Source organism: Nelumbo nucifera, chromosome 7, assembly GCF_055504915.1.
Source record: "Nelumbo nucifera cultivar China Antique chromosome 7, China Antique-T2T, whole genome shotgun sequence".
Classification (NCBI taxonomy): Eukaryota; Viridiplantae; Streptophyta; class Magnoliopsida; order Proteales; family Nelumbonaceae; genus Nelumbo; species Nelumbo nucifera.
This window is the reverse complement of record NC_142655.1, coordinates 12,481,807-12,499,580: the sequence shown is the minus strand read 5'-3', so window position 1 is coordinate 12,499,580 and position 17,774 is coordinate 12,481,807. Positions and strand designations below refer to the sequence as shown.

At 37.3% G+C, this 17,774-nt stretch overlaps 2 protein-coding genes across 4 annotated transcripts; one reads left to right on the top strand and one right to left on the bottom strand.

Annotated features, from left to right (window-relative positions):
- Positions 1-889: 889 nt before the first annotated feature.
- LOC104591165 (coniferyl alcohol acyltransferase-like) lies at positions 890-4,221 on the top strand. Of its 2 annotated transcripts, none has more exons than XM_088891484.1 (2): positions 890-1,371; positions 3,069-4,221. In XM_088891484.1, the coding sequence occupies exons 1-2, from the start codon at positions 952-954 to the stop codon at positions 4,056-4,058; spliced, it is 1,410 nt and encodes a 469-aa protein (XP_088747610.1). In that variant the 5' UTR covers positions 890-951; the 3' UTR covers positions 4,059-4,221. The 2 variants fall into 2 exon arrangements, with proteins under 2 accessions (XP_088747610.1, XP_088747611.1); XM_088891485.1 differs by having other exon boundaries at positions 914-1,354.
- Positions 4,222-6,673: 2,452 nt separating this feature from the next.
- Positions 6,674-14,753, bottom strand: LOC104608808 (uridine 5'-monophosphate synthase / UMP synthase (PYRE-F) (UMPS)). Of its 2 annotated transcripts, XR_016078495.1 has the most exons (7): positions 13,854-14,699; positions 12,358-12,441; positions 9,401-9,483; positions 9,195-9,282; positions 8,763-9,017; positions 6,802-6,997; positions 6,674-6,759 (listed from the first exon to the last, which is right to left on the bottom strand). XR_016078495.1 is itself a non-coding variant. In XM_010274887.3 (6 exons), exons 1-6 carry the CDS (start codon positions 14,628-14,630, stop codon positions 6,869-6,871), a joined length of 1,416 nt encoding a protein of 471 aa, XP_010273189.1. In that variant the 5' UTR covers positions 14,631-14,753; the 3' UTR covers positions 6,674-6,868. The 2 variants fall into 2 exon arrangements, 1 of the variants encoding a protein (XP_010273189.1); XM_010274887.3 differs by having other exon boundaries at positions 6,674-6,997; positions 13,854-14,753.
- Between the last annotated feature and the right edge of the window lie 3,021 nt (positions 14,754-17,774).

The following is a 17,774-nucleotide window of genomic DNA, read 5'->3' as shown; positions in this document are numbered from 1 at the left end:
ATTCTAGTGGCATCAATTGAAGGTTTGAAGCTAAACAACGGGCTATTCTCTTTGTATCCCCCCCCCCCCCCCCCCCAAAAAAAAAAAAAAAATAATAATAATAATAAATAAATAAATTAGGTTAACAAAATCAAGGAGGTACATGCTAGAGGTGCAATTTCTGATAAGATGGCCTTCAACTCCCTTTTTAGTCAGATTTGATTTGTTGTTAAAATGTAGGAGGTAAGTTTTTAATCAAAGTTAAAATTTATTTATCCTTTTTTTAAATGGAAAACTAACCATGCATTTGAAAGAGAAACGTTGTTATATAAAGATAGAAGGCAATACTTGGCTACGTAAACATAACGTTCTGTTTGATAGATACATATACAGCACATACATGTAATAGAAGGCAATATGTGGTGGACATTGGCGGCCCATTGCCCTTTTGACTTGGTCATATATGTGGACATTGGTACCTCCTATGCTGTTGGGGAAATTAGAATATAATATAATGACTTACCAATAATTCTTTCTTCTTCTCCTTCCCTATTTGTTTCGTTCTAGGAATTCAAATTTGCTGAAGATACGGAACATCGGTCGTGTTGTGTTCATCGATATTAATTAGTCATATATATGCGGTTCAGGAAATTAAAACATAATATAATGACTTATTAATAATTCTTTCGTTCTAATAATTCAAATCTGCTGAATAATATTGTGGTTATCGATATTGATATTTGATATGACTGAATGATGTTGGCTGGTGACTAATAGATCCGACTCTCATTCTATATTCCAGAGCTGAAAATTCAACTGGTGGTTGTTGGAGTTATGGTGCATGTACCAGCTCAATAAGTTCTACTTGCCTTATAGAATTATATTATTAGCTCTTCCTGTTGTTATAAATTTCCAATTGTCACATGAAAAGTCCACAGCATATTTCTCTCTCTCTCTCTCTCTGGTACCGTCATGGGTGGTAGCGACTTTTCAGTAAGTTTGAAGAGCAAAGAGGTGGTGGCAGCGGTGTTGCCCATGCAGGAACACTGGCTGCCCCTCTCGAACCTGGACTTACTGCTGCCACCCGTTGATGTGGGAGTTTTCTTCTGTTATCAGAGATCATCAGCAACTAAAGGAAACAACCTCACCTTTAGATCGATGGTTAGCATTCTCAAGAGAGCACTGGCTGAAGCCCTCGTGTCGTACTATGCGTTTGCGGGTGAGGTTGTCACCAACTCCGTCGGCGAGCCGGAGCTCCTCTGCAACAATCGAGGGGTGGATTTCATGGAAGCTTATGCCGACATCCATCTTCAAGATGTCCAGTTCTATGATCCAGACACTAGTATTGCAAAGCTTGTTCCCCATAAGAAGCAAGGTGTGCTTTGCGTTCAGGTGCTTCTTCTTTTTCCTTTTTTTTTTCTTCTTCTTATTTTTGGGTACAGACTGATCTCTGTCTCAGCAGCCTCAACATCGTGCAGTATTGCAGTTTGGGTTCGTGCGCACAACTTTTTTACCATATTCTAACTAAGATATACTGTTTTTGTTTACATAAAACTCAAATATTCTTTTAAGTTCAAGACCCGTTCCCACCCCATTCCCAAAGCCCGTCCTTGTCCCAAAATTGTTTTTTAAGTAAGGTAAAAATTGACATCCCTAAATTCTTGGGGGTGATTCAAATTAAACCCTATAACGTTCCATGGCACCAAAAATATTAAAAAGACTTCCCAGCTAGACCGGTAGGGAAGTAGGGAATTTTTCCTTACGCATACAACCCCATCTATGGTGTGGGGTTGTGAAATTTATCAAGAACTTTCCTTGGACTTAGTTTCTCTCTTATTTGATCTATCAAATTAATTAATCCACATATGGCTGACCATGACTATATTGAGTTGGCCTCCTGTTCAACAGTTAGGATCTACTGACCATACTTGCTGAGGTGTGCATGTGGGGCGCACCCATTAACGGGGATGAAAATTTCCCCATCCTTGTGTCCCGATGTGGGAAAATTATCCCCATCCCCGGCCCAATCAGGGCGGAACTCGATGGAGATCGGGAAAACAGGGAAAATTGCATGCCATGCATCCTTAATTTGTAAGGGCTAATTTTCTTGAAATTAATCACAACAAAGAAAGCTGTTCATGTCACAAAATTGCTCCTAAATCAAATTGCTGAAGTCCTATAATCGTGTGAATCTTTTGTTTTATGTAATCCTCTCTTTGGTCTCTGCGTGAGACAAGGTTATTATTTTTTGAATCCAAACAAGGTTAATATTTTCTTTCGGTACGTCATCATTAATTGTAAAGAGGAGGGTGTTCTTTCTATCAAACTATAAATATGGAAATCTCAAGTCACATGCCTTTTTTCTTTTAAAGTTTCTACCAGAACAGCTTAATTAAAAGAGAACTTCTACGGGCCATTTTAGTTGGGAGTGACAACGGTATCCCACAATTTGGTTTCAAATTCCAGATTTGACATGATTGAATTGAATTTGGCTATGATCTGATTTGATTTGACAAATATCTCAATTCGACCGATTATATAATTTATATAATATAATATAAAATATTTAATTATTTTAGTTAAGATATATAATATTTAAATTATATAAATAGTTTATATATTTTATATAAATAAAACATTTATATTATATATTAATTATCTAAAATAATTAATCATCGAATTTGAATTCGATTATTTGTTTTATATCTTGCAGCATTAATTTGCAAATTAATATATACAAATTATCAATATTTGTTCCTTTGGTCAGAGCTTCAACTCCATTTGTTCCCAATTTGAAAGTACATATATCTGTCATCCCATTTGATAGTAACCACTGTGCTTCTATTCTTGCAATCCACATAAGCCTGGTTCATTCCAAACTTGTATTTGATGAGTTTTGCTGAATAGTTAGTAACCTTGTTTCCACCAATTCCACTTATCAAAGTATAAGTCATAAAACACTGAGTACCCTAGGAGTAGAAAAGGTTTGAAAGATAGAAACTTGCTTAGAATTGAATTTGGTTACGAAATTAATATTTGTATTAATTTGTGATGTGCTGAAAATTAAGCTCGTTAATTTGTATGAACAGGCAACGGAGCTCAAATGTGGAGGTCTTGTGGTGGCATGCACATTTGATCACCGAGTAGCAGATGCCTATTCCGCCAACATGTTTTTTGTGTCATGGGCGGAGATTGCTCAAGCAAAACCGATATCCATCACTCCATCTTTCCGTCGGTCCCTACTAAATCCTAGAAAACCTGCAGGATGTTATGATCCATCCCTTGATGAAATGTACATACCCATATCAATGTTGCCTCCTCCTCCTACAGTTGCTGAACTTGGAGTTCATGATGATCATCTCATAAGTCGCATCTACTATGTCACAGCTCAGGATATTGACCGGCTTCAGTCGCAGGCTAACTCTAATGGCTATAAAAAGAGAAGCAAAATAGAGTCGTTTAGTGCATTCTTGTGGAAGATGGTTGCCAAAAGCTCCAATGACGATGCCAAGAGATGCAAAATGGGTATTGTGGTTGATGGGCGGAGGAGATTAAGCATGGATGGTGAAGGCAAAACAACATGCTCAATGGATACCTACTTCGGGAATGTCCTTTCCATTCCTTTCGGGGATGAGAGTGTTAGTGAGCTTAAGACAAGGCCATTGAATTGGGTGGCAGGCGTGGTGCATAACTACTTGAAAGATGCAGTCACTAAGGAGCATTTCCTGGGTTTGATTGATTGGGTGGAAGATCATCGGCCAGAGCCAGCATTAGCCAAGATATATTGTAGCAGACGTAATATGGATGGACCGACGTTTGTGGTGTCCTCTGGGCAGCGGTTCCCTGTAGGGATGGTGGATTTCGGGTGGGGCAGCCCCATATTTGGGTCCTACCATTTTCCATGGCAAGGTGAGGCTGGGTACGTTATGCCCATGCCCAGTTCAAGAGGGAATGGTGACTGGATTGTCTATATGCACATGCCGAAAGGGCAGCTGGAGTTCTTGGAGGCTGAGGCTGCTGATGTCTTTAGGCCATTGACGCGTGGTTATCTCAAGTTGTCCATGAAGGATCTGGAGTAGTTGTTTTACATACTTATGTGTGTTTGTTGCAATGATCTAGTTATGAATCTTATGACTTTGTTGAAGATGGGAAGTTATATATGTATATAGATATAATACAATATCGATCATCACTGTTTTTCGGTCGAATAAAATTAAAGGAAAATGCTTGTTGTGTGTCCCCTACGTACCATAGTCAGTCGCTGATAATTTGAAGGTATATATGTATATATAGGTTTGTTTTCTTTATTGAAAAGTAACAAAAAAGAGAATATATTTTTATTATTCTTATAAGTTAAATTATATATATTTTTTTTTGTTGGGTTTGATTAGAGTTCAAATCATGGTTTTCAAAATCAGACTGGACCGGATGGTCGGACCGAATATCCAGGAACCGGTCAGGTGACCGGTTTCAATTTTCCTCAAAATTAGATTTTCTTCAAAAATTATTGATTTTGGTTAACAAACCGCTGATACGGACGGTTAACTGTTCGAGTGGTTTTGACAATTTTTTATTTTTTTATTAAAACGGGCTAACTGTTTGACCCGATAACCGGACCCCTGATGGGATCGGTGGGATCTGATTCCTCCATTACGACCAGCCAGTGACCATACAAGGAGATCAATTTGAATGAGAATGATTCAACACACCAAGTTTCGTAGTTGGGTTCAACATATTGGGTTGATAAAATAAACCCGAGTTCCCCTGATGAACTGAAGTGGCTCGATCGCCTTGTACATATCTCCCCACACCTACAGGACATGGATTCCTGGACAACACGACGTACATCTCCTCGGAAAAAAGGTATGATACACAACCCAAGACACCTGATGCTTATTTTTGCAAAACCTAATTAATGGACCAACTCAAACCATTGTTAAAGAAAAACGTCTAAAATTTTATAAATCTTACTTTAAAAAAGTCGTTACCCAATCTAGTTCACATAAGCAAATGGGTTGTTTAGATGTGGTTTCCATCGTATCTAGTGCATTGCTGATGATCTTTGACTTATGTTATTGCTGTCGAGTCGGTCAATGGTGAGAAGAACAAGATGGTGACGATGAACAAGGAAAAGAAGAAGAAATTAATAATGGGCAAACGTAAAGACTTCTCTCAATGGATTGTCTATATATACACTTGACTTCTCTCTGGTAGGTATGTTTTTCTTCCAATTAGACCATGCATGATTGGTCATATTTATTTTAATCATGCATATCATACATACATATGTACATACACACACATACATGCATACATACATATATGCATAGATATAGCTTTTCAGCTCATTAGCCTATTGCCCTTTGACATATCCACTTGGGGGATGATCAATACATATACACATACATATATGATACCTACTACCTATGTCGATAGTTTCTGAAAATCCAGATTCTATTCTAATCCAAATGGATATTAGCAAGTAAACCCATGCAATGCATGGTGTTGAATAGAAATTTGGTTTTGGGTTGATAATTTTGGGATTTGACCGATGTCATTTTGGGTCTAGGTCAGGGTCATGTCTAGGGTTAGTTTTGAGTTGGTTCTTAACTTGATCCAGTCTACCTAACTTATATTTTAAGTGGAAATAATAAATTTAGTGGGGAGGGAAAATGTAATAAAAAACATTAATTATTGGAGATGAGGAGAGAGAGTTTTAAAAATGATTTTTTTGGGCAAATTACTGAGATGATGTCTATGAATTTTGAGGTGAGCAGAGAGTGTCCTCTAACCATTTCTCCTAGAGAAAACCACCCATCCTACCCAGAAGGGGCGAGTTTAAGAGAGCTTGCAAAGTGTTCCCGGAAATGGCGGATGCGCCGAAAAACTTCATGGTCATGTTTTACTGCATATGACTGTAAATTTGGATGCATTATCGGCATATATAACTGTTTGTGGGAAATGACGAATACGAAATTCACTTTTGTTGTTTAGTTTGGTCGTTTCTCTTTAACCTCTTGATTACCTTTTAACTTTATTCTCCTGTTTCCGTGGAAACTTATTTATTTTCTCTGTTTGTTGAAATGTTTAAGCGGCAGCAGAGTTCTTATTGGTCTATGATGGATGCCTTTGAGATAGATAGTGAGTAGCGAATAGCCATGGAGAAGAGAAGATTCTCCGTTTACCATCGGACTGCCGCCGGTGAACTTCACGTCCACAAACATCGGTGTACAGCAAGATTTCCAGTGGGATGTGGGATGTTTTTTGGGTTAAGACTTGGTGGAGGAGAGGAAGAGGGAATTCGAATGAAATATTTTGTGTCCGATTCAACCGGATTTAATGGTAAGAAGTCCGTTAACTAAAGCCCAAATTCAAATTGCCGACGTGGTTGCATCTTATTGGTGGGTTCACGGGTGTACAGAACACGAACTCGAACAAAATCGACTAAACAAAGTGGTTGTCCACATTTTACCAAGTAAAAAAATGTTTTTTTATCATTTTTATTTTATTTTATTTTAATTAATTTGTTTGAACTAACAAGGGGGTCAAACCATCATCTTCCACTTCCAACTAATGGAAGGTTGATTAAATAAATCAGTTGCAAAGTATAGGGGGTGTTTTAGTAAGCACAAACTATAGGGTGGGTGGGCTTTAGTAAATATGTGACACGATAAGGGGTAAAGCTGAGCCTACATTTGATTTCTCACCACATCTGGGATTCATTATGAATTGAATGCGAGAGTTCCAACACCCAAATGGGTATTGGTGTATATGCAATGGCTCCAATATGCTAGATGTTCCATGCAATAAATTGAGCAAAACATTCAATTCAATTATTCCTTGGCAAAATCATGCAAGTTAGAATACGTTGGTTTCAGACCAAGGATTCTTAAGTGCATCTGGCCATATATGCATCCCATCCTTGAAGACGGTAATCTCTAGCAACCTCAGCGGGGTTTTCAGCCTTAATAATCCCACGTCCAACAATTATGATGTCACTTCCTCTGTCATAGACAACCTGAAAACACCGTTAAAATTAGACCCATGGAAAATACTAATTGATCTAAAATCGATATAAGCTTGCAAAAAACTTTCCCATTTGGTTTTTTCTATTATATACTGTTAAAATAATTGGGCATCAGAAAATTGAAATTGACGATTGATGAGACAAAAATCGGTTCTTGAAACAGCAAGAGAAAGAAGCAGGTATTATATTAGATGATGTAAGACTATGGATCAAATAATGCATTGGGTAGATCCAGATATAACTAATATTGCTCCTTATCCTTGTATCTTATGTTGAAGATCTACCAGGTTGAGTAGCTTTTCTGTTTTTTTATTTTTTTTTCCATTCAATTGTTCATGCTTCTAATATTTTGGCACCTACATACTTTAGCAGGATCTCTTCAATGGTTTTCCATCACGTGGAATTCAACTAAACTTCTAATTTCATGAACCCCTTTATGAGTACTATGATATACAAGCATATTGATTATTGACAAATATAGGACATATTCAAAAGTCAACAGGATATCAGTATTTGACCATTTGGGTATCAGAACATCTATCTTGGAAAAAAAAAGCATGCCATAACAGCATCCCCCAATCTTCTGGGAAATGATCATCAATGAGAAGCAGGAAGACAAAATGGAGTCAAGAAAATTTAAAATGATGAACAGGCAACTTCACATGCTTACTTTTCCCAAAATTGATAGAACCCCAGCATGAATAATTCAGGATCTTATACGTGAACCAGCCTGAGGACTTGTCCAAAAAACAAAAATTTGAATCTTCTACCTTAGGCTCCTTTCTTTAGACATTAACCAATGCAAAAGAAACAGTTTGACAACAAAAAACTGATACAACAGGAACAAGCTTTACATTATTTAAATTACTATGAAAGAGTTGGGAAAGCAATGTAATGCTGTACAAGTTTTAGGTTTCTTTTGTCCCTGCTACCCTCAGATCCCAATCAAAACGACCTTTAGACTTTCTGTAAAGACCAGTACGATGTAATTTCTTTTAGTTGATTCAGCTAAAAATCTCCCTTACACCATCAAAAGATCTTGCATTTTCTTTTAGTTTCATATGCATGGAAACTGTTGTTTACTCAGTTTCACTCATTTCAACTTCTCTTTTCTAACTTATATCTATCTACAGCCATTTCATTATTAAATTCTTTCGCATGATTCTTGCAAATGCCAGCTTGATTACCCACTCCCACACAGAAATGGGGGCAGGGAGCCTGAATTTTTTTAATGGGTAACAATCAAATTTATTGATTAAAGAAAAGATTTCTGTACAAGTACACACCTGTGCCTGGTACCCCTTATATATAGACTGGCTTCACCCAACCCTTTTCACCTTGAATAATTGACATTTCCAATCAATTCTCTAGTCAAAGCATCAGCCAGGCAATTTGCTGATCTCTGAACCTAACTAAACCTTGTTCTTATCAACTCCAGCAGCCTAATTTTTCTCCTTTCCACCTTTCTTTTGACATCAATAAGAAGCATAAATATGTACAAGTTTAAAAGAACGCAAAATGGAAAAGCCCCATGTCAATATGTGGACCCAGGACTAACCAATGAAAAAAAAAATTCTGTATTTGGTGGACAGGTAACACATGTTAACTCCAAACTCTACTCCTAGTATAACTTGGCATTTATCTGAAACTTTGAATAAATAAATTGGCAACAGAGAGCAAGAGCTAAGAAGAAAGATTACTCTAAAGAAGCAATACCAAATCAGAGAATGTGCAATCAATGGCAAAAGTAACTTACAGAATAAGGAGTATTGTATTGCTGGCCCAGTGTGTCACCTCCAGCAACCATTTGAACTCCAGGGGTTGCATGGATAAGTGCTGGATTTACTGGTCCACCTTGCCATGATGCTGGGTTGACTGAGATGAAGCCAATGACAAAATCTGAATGGATTTCAGCAATTTTCACAGCTGCAGCTGTATAGTCTCCTTTGGCAAGGTTTCCCGATGAGCTCATTTCTGCAAGCAGTAGTAGGCCTCTGCCACGGGGCAAGCCCTTCATTCCAGAATTTTGAAAGTTAAGTCATAGATTGGGCATTACCATCAAGTATCAACTCAATATGGTACATATGTAAAACCAAATAAAGTTCTAGATTTCTGATATATCATGAAAAATCAATCCCAAGCAGCAATTATTGGATATGAAATGTTAGTACTTCTGCCAAAGCCAGACCTTCAACTTTAGACCATCCACAATTCCTGGACCCGAGATTATGTGAGCATTAACTATATCTGCCCAATCCAAAATGCGGAACACACCTCTGAAAACAATAACATAAGAGCCTTCAAGCTAAGATAAAAAAAAAAATGTAAGCAAAAACTAATGAAATAAAAAATTGAGATAAGGGACAAAGATCCAGGACAGAAGTTGAATCTCACCCTTCATACTGCATAGTCACAGTATTTCCAATGTCAGCAAACTTACGATCCTCAAAGATTAAGAAGTTGTGTTTATCTGCGACCTTCAATAGAAATAAAGCCAATCAGCTACAAACCTAGCAATAATTTTAATTAATAAAAAATGCATAAATTAACTAAAAGAAAACTAGGCAATTGCATTCAATATTAAGTGGGTAACTTTCCACATGCGAAGATAAGAATAACTGTGACCTTGTACAGTTACTGGTCAAAAAAGATGCTAAGTAGCTATGCTTAATTATGGTTAGAGCATTTCAGTCAGCAAAGTACGCCTTTATGAAATGACATTGAGTTTAAACTACACAATATAGCCGACAATTACTGCTTTCCAAGTCCAAATGGCAAACCATTAATGTCCTTTTATTTTTTAAATCATGTTCTGACAGGAAAAGGGAGGGAATGCTTTGCAAAATTTCATCAATAAAATGCCTACAATCAAAAAATATGATTCATGAAATACCATTAAGAATGGATAAAACCAGTTCCAAAATCAGCCTAGAAGGGACTATTCTGGTAGCAACATTCTACCACAACACAATGCTCCCTATCAGAGAATGATCCAAGAGAAAGTTGGATGTTATTTCTTCCAAGCTAATCATTCCTATCTTTGCTTAGCCTTTTATTTGATCACACTTTATCACGTGCAGAGGCAATGTCTATGCATAAAAACCTGGCCCACCTGGATACTTAGGACAGACTAATGCACAAGAGTCAATGAACATTGGTTAATTGCTGAATCAAGCTATGTTTTTTATCCCTTCCTTGTCAATATTATTACCAATCAAGGATTCTGAGTATGGAAAAAAAGGAGAATGTCAAAATATAGAGAATGTGGATGACAGGAAATTCCGACACAACACAATGGTGAAGGTCCAAGCAGACATGCCTTTAAAACCCAATAAACATGTTACATGTTGGATGGGTACCAGCGCTTAGGCAGGCACCTACAATTGAACTTCCAATATATGGTACCTAGTCCCTACAGAAAATTAGATACAAATTTATTCTTCAGACCATGAAAGAAGCCATGGTTAACCAGTCCCAAAACAAAAATAAATAAAAGCAAGCAGAAAGCAAATACCAACCAATAAACTAGATCCTCATGATAAAAGCAACTAATTTAAACATTTCTTTCAATTATCCAAAAAACAATTAATTTAAGCAAATGTTAACCAGAAATCGTTGCCAAACACTCTAAGCACTACTGCACAAGAAGCCAAATCAAGGATGGTAGTGCATCACTTGAAAGGTATAGACCGACCAAATTTCAAATTTCATAACTAAATAATTATAAAAGAAAAAGGTTAAGCCATGTTGGAGAGAAACAGAAGGACCACTCATTCAGATGCTATTTAGGGTTGGAGATACTGAGAGGGTGAAGCCATACTGACTGATTTTCAAATTGCATGAGTTTACAGGTACACATCCAAAGGGCAAAGGATCCTCAGGTTTCTACCTTTAATAATACCATACAGTGAAGAGGGCCTTAAAAAACACTAGGCAAATGACTCAAGCTTTCCGGTTTGGTGGAACTCAACCTCTGCCTGAACCAGACACACTCCATTGTTTTGGAAACAAAATATGACTTGACCGGACCCAGTAAAAAATATTGAAAGAAACCATCCCAATAGGGTAACGGAAGAGCAGCTGATTCATTTAACCTACTACATTGCCATAACCCTGAAATAAGGATATATGAGATTCCTCATATACTTCAAAAGCAATCAAATATCTTTTTAAATTGTATCAAATGTCTATGGACAAGGGATATTGTTTATTTAAAATCCAAACTCCCCCGGAGTCTTTTATGACTAGGAAATAGATGAGCTGGAAAGATTATTACTTCAGCTGCAGCAATTCCAGTCGATTGCCCCTGAAGAGGATAGCAGAATTTGGAAGTGAGATAGAAAAGGCACTTACTCTGTTGTCCATGATGCAGCGCTTCAGTTGCAATGGCCCCTTCCCCGCCCCCCTCCCCCCCCCCCCCCCCCCAAAAAAAAAAAAAAAGTTGTGTGGGATTAGAGTGCCTACAAAAATGGCCCTTTAGTATGGACTGCAGCCTTGGGCAAGGTGCAGACCTTTGGAAAATGCTGAACCTGGGTCCTAGGCAAGGTGCATATCTTAAAATGTGCCTCACATGTGCTTTTAAATCACTGGATACACCCGATACAGGGCGTATCATATCAATACTTAGAACCATGCCTGGAAGCTTTCTACAGGAAAAGGCAATGTGCAATATGTATGGTGAAATTTAGTACTTCTTGTGCAAGTAAGAAAAGAACAAAATATAGAAACGGTCACAACCACAGTGTGGAGTGTCAGAATCCAATATGTGCTTGACATGAAATGCGGCCATTTACAGAAGTCATTACATAAATGTTGGTTAATAATACACTTTCATCTGCATTCTGAAGGAATTAGAGGAAATGATAAGATCATCCTCGACCAAAATCAATAACATTGTCCATGTAACTTGTTGATCTTCACAATCTAATCTTCTTATTCCTCACTATGCAGATGGCATTTGGCTGAATCATCATCAATCACCAAAGTAACCAAGGAATCCCTTTAAATATTAATAATCCTTGAAGGATTCTAGGTTACACTTCATTGAAATCCATCTCAAATAGGACCTAAAACATCCTTTTACAACAAGGACCAGAAAAAATCCAGCCTGGTTCAACTGGTATCAACTATCAAGGCTTTGAGCCTTCCATCAAAATTGAGCTTTGAAAACAGTCCTAATTATTCAATGATATTTTTACCTTGTGAAGAAGTAATGAACTGCCCAAAACATAAAAGTACATTCTTCATCTTTTGCTTGGTAAAGAAAATAAAGCATTCTATGGAAGACAAAAAGAAACGACGAGAAAACAAAAAGATATGCCAAAATAAAATAGGAAAGCAAATTGACATACTGAGCGAAGCTTGGAGCCAAACTCAGGGGTAAAATCTGGCAATATGTCCACATGGGTTTTCAATAAGCAAATCTCTGGTCCAACCTGCATGCATACCCAGAACAGAACCAATGACCAAATGATGTAAGAATTATTTTGAAAAGCATAAATGAACACAACTTCATACTTATCAAAATATAAAAGAAAACAGTCCATCTTCTCCTTTTCAGTAAATGAAACCAATGCCACCATCATTAGAACAAGTAATCAAGACCAGGTTTCAGGTTATCTTAGAAGCTTGGAAATGTGACCCCACAAAAATGATAAATAATGTAGGGCAAAGAGATCAGCATCTCTAAGATTATACTGAATTAAAACACATGTTATTGGCACCTATAAAGTGCTGCCCTCTCAAATAGAAAAAACAAAATGAATGATCACCATCTACTTTGGAACAAGATAAATCTACACAAACAGAACATGCATCAGACAAATTCCCGTGCAGAATTGCTAGAAAGTAAATCAAAGTGTTCAATCAGCTAAAGCTACATATCCACATCAGAACCTGTGTATAAAACATAGTTTCCACCCTTATCCTCCTTCAGCACCATAGGTTCAGGAAAAAAAAAAAACTGAAAGAATTCTATATGCACTAGAGAAAGGACTCAAAGTGACTGATGCTATCAAACTGTCTCTTTTTTTTTTTTTTTTGAGAAAAGGTAAGGTAAAGTTTTATTAATAGAACAACAAATTACAACAGAGGCCCCCCAAAGACAAGGAGACAAACACACTAATCAAACTGCATTACATCAAACTGTCTTTCACATATAAATAATTTTGCTTAAAGGAATTAGCATTTGAATGGGGAGAACTCAGTACTTTTGGGATTTATAATAGACAGATGATACATTTCTACAAATTACGATTTTTCATACAGAATCCTTGCAAAGTTCCCATCAATGAGATATCCTAGTAACGGCACCCATCTGATTAATGGACTTCATTTATAGCAATTAATCTTATTTTTATAAAACTGTCACTTACGGTTAAGCAAATGAGAAGTATTTCATGTTTTCATTACTAATTCATTTTTATAAAACTGTCGCATATAGTTGGGACGAGGCGATGATGATGGTGACAGTATTCTGATCGTTTAAATACAACCACGGTTCTAAACTATGACAACAGCCGCCGCGGTGTTCAAATAAGGAATTTTAACAGCTTTAACACTGTCCTAAGATATATTCATCAATTGCTAGCAAGTGAAAACCAACTGTATAGAACCATAATGAACAACGAACGACATTCTTATAGCTATTCTTTATTTTTTCTGATAGCAAAGAAAAATAGATAAAAAACGTTTTTATCAGCAAAAAAACGTTTTTTATACACTCAAATGAGAAAAAATTTGAAAATATGCGTAACCAAGAAAAGGAACAATCCACAGAGGACAGATTATCACAACTGGGTACGCAACAATCAGAAGGTAAAGATGAAGAACAAAGGGTAGAATATACCTTGTCTGCAAGGGCAAGTAGCTCTGCAGCAGTTGAAACATCAGCAGCTAAACAGAGGTTACTCTCTTTGGCAACCATTACCTCAAAAAGCTTTTTCCCTGTTGGATTTTTACTCATCTTTGCTCTCTCCGAATACGACAACTTAACTCTGGCCTTCTCCGGCGGCGCCACCGCCGGAACGGAAACCGCGCGATTCTCTTCCAAGAAAGTCTTAACCTGCTTTTCCATCTCCTCCGACACCTTACCATTCTTCCTCAATATCTCAATCATTTCCTTCAGCTTAATAATGGAATGCAGTCGGATTCCATTCTCAGCGAGGTTCTCCCTCCCTCCCTGCTCCCGATCGATAAGCACCACAGCATCCGTAACCTTCAACCCGACCGCCTTAAGCGGGGCGGCGGTTTCAAGAACGGAAGCACCGCTGGTGACGAGGTCTTCGACGATGAGACAGATTTGGTTCTCCTTGAACGCACCCTCGATGGCCTTGGAGGTGCCGTAGTCTTTGATTTCCTTGCGACGCATGACCATGGGGATGTTGTTGGATATAGAGACGCATGTAGCGATGGGGAGAGCGGTGTAAGGGACGCCGCATACAAGGTCGAAGGTGGTGGAAGAGACGGCGGAGAGGAGGAGGGAAGAGATTTGTTGGAGGAGAGATGGATAGGAGACGATGAGGCGAAGGTCGATGTAGATTGGGGAAAAGATGCCGGATTTGAGCTTGAAGTTACCGAACTTCACTGCTTCGATTTCGTGGAGTTGCAGAACCAAAGACTCCATTGTCGATGATTCAGACCTCTCTCACTCTGCCTCGCTCCCTCGGTAGACCCTCACCCTCAGTGGCTCTCTTTCTCTTATATAGTGTCTTGAGAGTAACGCGCGAACGTTTTCGTTTGTTCATGCGGTTCGGAGTTCGGACTAACGTTTTCTTTGTTAATGCAACTGGGTAAATTTCAGAAACCCGCCTATACTATAGTATTTTTTCGGTTTAATACCTAAAGAACTATCAGAAGTTGTAAATACCACCCCCTCCAACTTTTATAAATTAAGCGGCGTCAGCCATCAGCGGTAAAAGTAAAATGACCAGATTATCCTTGTTTGTTTGTTTCACATCCGGAAAAAAATCAGAGCACTAAAGTGGACCGGACCACCCCCCGTATGGCACGGCCCAGTCACTATAGCAATTAGCAAACACGCCATGCCATGCCAGGCCTGGCCCCAACCATCATCGTGTCGTGTCAAAGTAAGGGTTTTGAGGCCCATGGACCAGTACAGCACAAAGAATTGGGTCGTGCAAAACTTACAAAGAAAAAAATTTTAGTTTTTTTGTTTTTTATTAATTTATTTTAAATTTTTATTATTTTTTTATTTTTTGAAAAAAAAATGCTCCCATGGCCCGATATGGCTTGCAGCCCACTGGACTTGGATCGAGCCATGCTAGCTGATGGGTTGCAAAAAATGAGCCACATTACACCTCTAAATAAAATGAAGGGAAAATTCCTGTACTTTAGGTTTGGTGTCACTTTGGTCTCCCAACTTTAAAATGAGGTAATTTAATACCTGAACTTTCACAATGTGTCAATCCAGTACTTGATGTTAATGAATATGTTAACCAACTATTAAGTGCTATTTGAAAGACATAAATGTCCTTTAAGTGTCATCTAATTCTCTTTATCAACCATCCAAACGTTAATAAAATGTGAATAATCCCAAATTCTTGCCTCTTCTATTTTGGCGACCCCAATTTCTTGAATAAAAGAGGCAAGGATTTGAGACTGTTCACCTTTTATCAACATTTGGATGGTTGATAAAGAGAATTAGATGGCACTCGAAGGGCATTTGTGCCTTTTCAAGTGCCACTTACTAGTTGGTTAATGGATTGATCAACAATAGGTATTGGATTGACACATTTTGAAAGTTTGGATACTAAATTGTTAATTTTAAAGTTCGGGGACCAAAGTGACATTAGGCCTAAAGTAAAAAGGCTACTAATCAAAATTTTCCCTAAAATGAAAAGCTTTTATAAACAAAAGAAGTATAGTAGAAAGCAAACCCTTTTTTAAGAAGATAAGGAAAAATACATCTAGAAGGGTATCTTGGGTATTTTCAACAAAATTAATAGGCTAAAGATTCAAACATCATCATTTTCATTCCATTTTCCTAATGGGAGGTTAACATAAAGGCCTTGTTCGCTTTTCGGTAAGTTAGTTACTCGGGTAAATGCACTTACTCAGGTAAGTGTTTCTTAGGAAAAAATTACCTAAGTAAGTGCATTTACCCATGTTCTTTTATTTTCCAAGTAAATAAGGTGATGACCATTTTAGCCATAAAAATTCATTATTAAAAGGGGTATTTTTGTCCCATTCAAGTGTTAGTGACTTTCTCCCATGTGGGAAAGTTACTTACCCACCTAAGAGATGGGTATCACTTATTTGGGCAAGTGATACTTAGGAAAATAAACTTTCCCTAGTCTATACATAAATTTGAAAACATGGGTTTCTTGGTCAATAGGAAACAAATTCCCATTAGCAAACTTTCCCCCCTCTCAAAATCTAAAAAAAAAAATAGAACACCCCAAAGAGTTTTTTTTTTCGATACACCAGTGAAAGTTCCGATGGGTATGTGCAACTCTTTGATGTGCCCCTCTTCAATGACCACTCAGGTCAATGGGTTGTTTATCAAATCAATAATTTTCTACCAAAGACTAGGTTAAGGGTGAAACAGAACCAATTGCCTGAATGATCCTCAAGCCAAATGGTCTGACCATCTAAATCAAGGACAATTCGAAAACATTGCTTCTAGCTAAGAAATGAGCAAACTATTATTAAATTTTGTGAATATGATATTTGAGTAAAAGAAGTTTTGATGGATTCCTACAATGAAGGTTAATGAGTGAATTTTGATAATAAATCAATAATGTGTAACAACCATAGGAAATGCTTTTAAAAGAGTGAGTTATCACCCTATTAAACTGAGTTCCCAATTATATGGCATTGGCTACGTGTATCCTCAATGTGCCATTTCATTGCTAAACTGATTATGAGTGCTTAAATCATGTTTTACTATTTTGATTCATGTTCATTTTAGTCTATCTCTAGCCGTTCTAACCTTAACTTGCACCAGATAATCTAACACTTTTAGAGGATTTTACTTAACTCCTACCATTGAACCAAAGGCTGTGTTTGATTTTGGTGTGAATGTGAATCAATGTAGAGCTCCACCATTAGTTTGCATTTACACACATTTGTTTTCAGTATAAATATGGACCGGTGTAAAACTCCACACTTGGTCCATATTTTTACATGTTTGTTTCTAATGTAAAGTTTACATCATGTAAACCCTCTAATCAACTGATTTTTCCATTGAAAATTTATGTAAATAATACATCAATTTTATTAATGTACATTTATATTGATTATCACATCAAATACCTAAGATCGAAATGTAAAATGCATTTGGTCTGATACATGTAATGATCCAATAGCTAGAATGATTAACTCTAACATCAGTCCAATAAAGAGGGCATAGAAAGTTTAGAAACTAATCTTACAGGACTGTAGGCTGTGTGGCATGACTAATGTAACTTAGGTTCACCCTACTCTTTCCTTGATTCCCATTCAAGTCATAAAAGTTAAGTAGGTGTTTGGCATCAATGCTGGGAATATCGTGTCGTTTTCTCATAAAAATGGTGTTAGGCATATAGAGTTGTAAGTACTTATTTTTTGTTTGGAATTGGTGCTGCCACATAGGCGTTTTTTGAGAAAACAACATCGGTTTTGTTTGGTACCAATGGTGGTAGCAATGTTTTCAATATTGGTCTATATTATTCAACATCCAAGATGATGCCACATCATTGCACCACTAATAGCAACACGTAGTTTTCTTAGAAAATATTGAATTTGGCGTTGCTTTAGGCCACACTTT

Bases quoted from the DNA above. Each gene is read 5' to 3' on its own strand.
- LOC104591165 (XM_088891484.1), top strand. From the start codon at position 952: ATGGGTGGTAGCGACTTTTCAGTAAGTTTGAAGAGCAAAGAGGTGGTG. The intron at 1,372-3,068 runs GTGCTTCTTCTT...TTGTATGAACAG, and splicing joins AAGGTGTGCTTTGCGTTCAG to GCAACGGAGCTCAAATGTGG.
- LOC104608808 (XM_010274887.3), bottom strand. From the start codon at position 14,630: ATGGAGTCTTTGGTTCTGCAACTCCACGAAATCGAAGCAGTGAAGTTC. The intron at 12,442-13,853 runs GTATATTCTACC...GTATGCATGCAG, and splicing joins TACTTGCCCTTGCAGACAAG to GTTGGACCAGAGATTTGCTT. The intron at 9,283-9,400 runs GTGAGATTCAAC...TATTGTTTTCAG, and splicing joins GTGACTATGCAGTATGAAGG to AGGTGTGTTCCGCATTTTGG.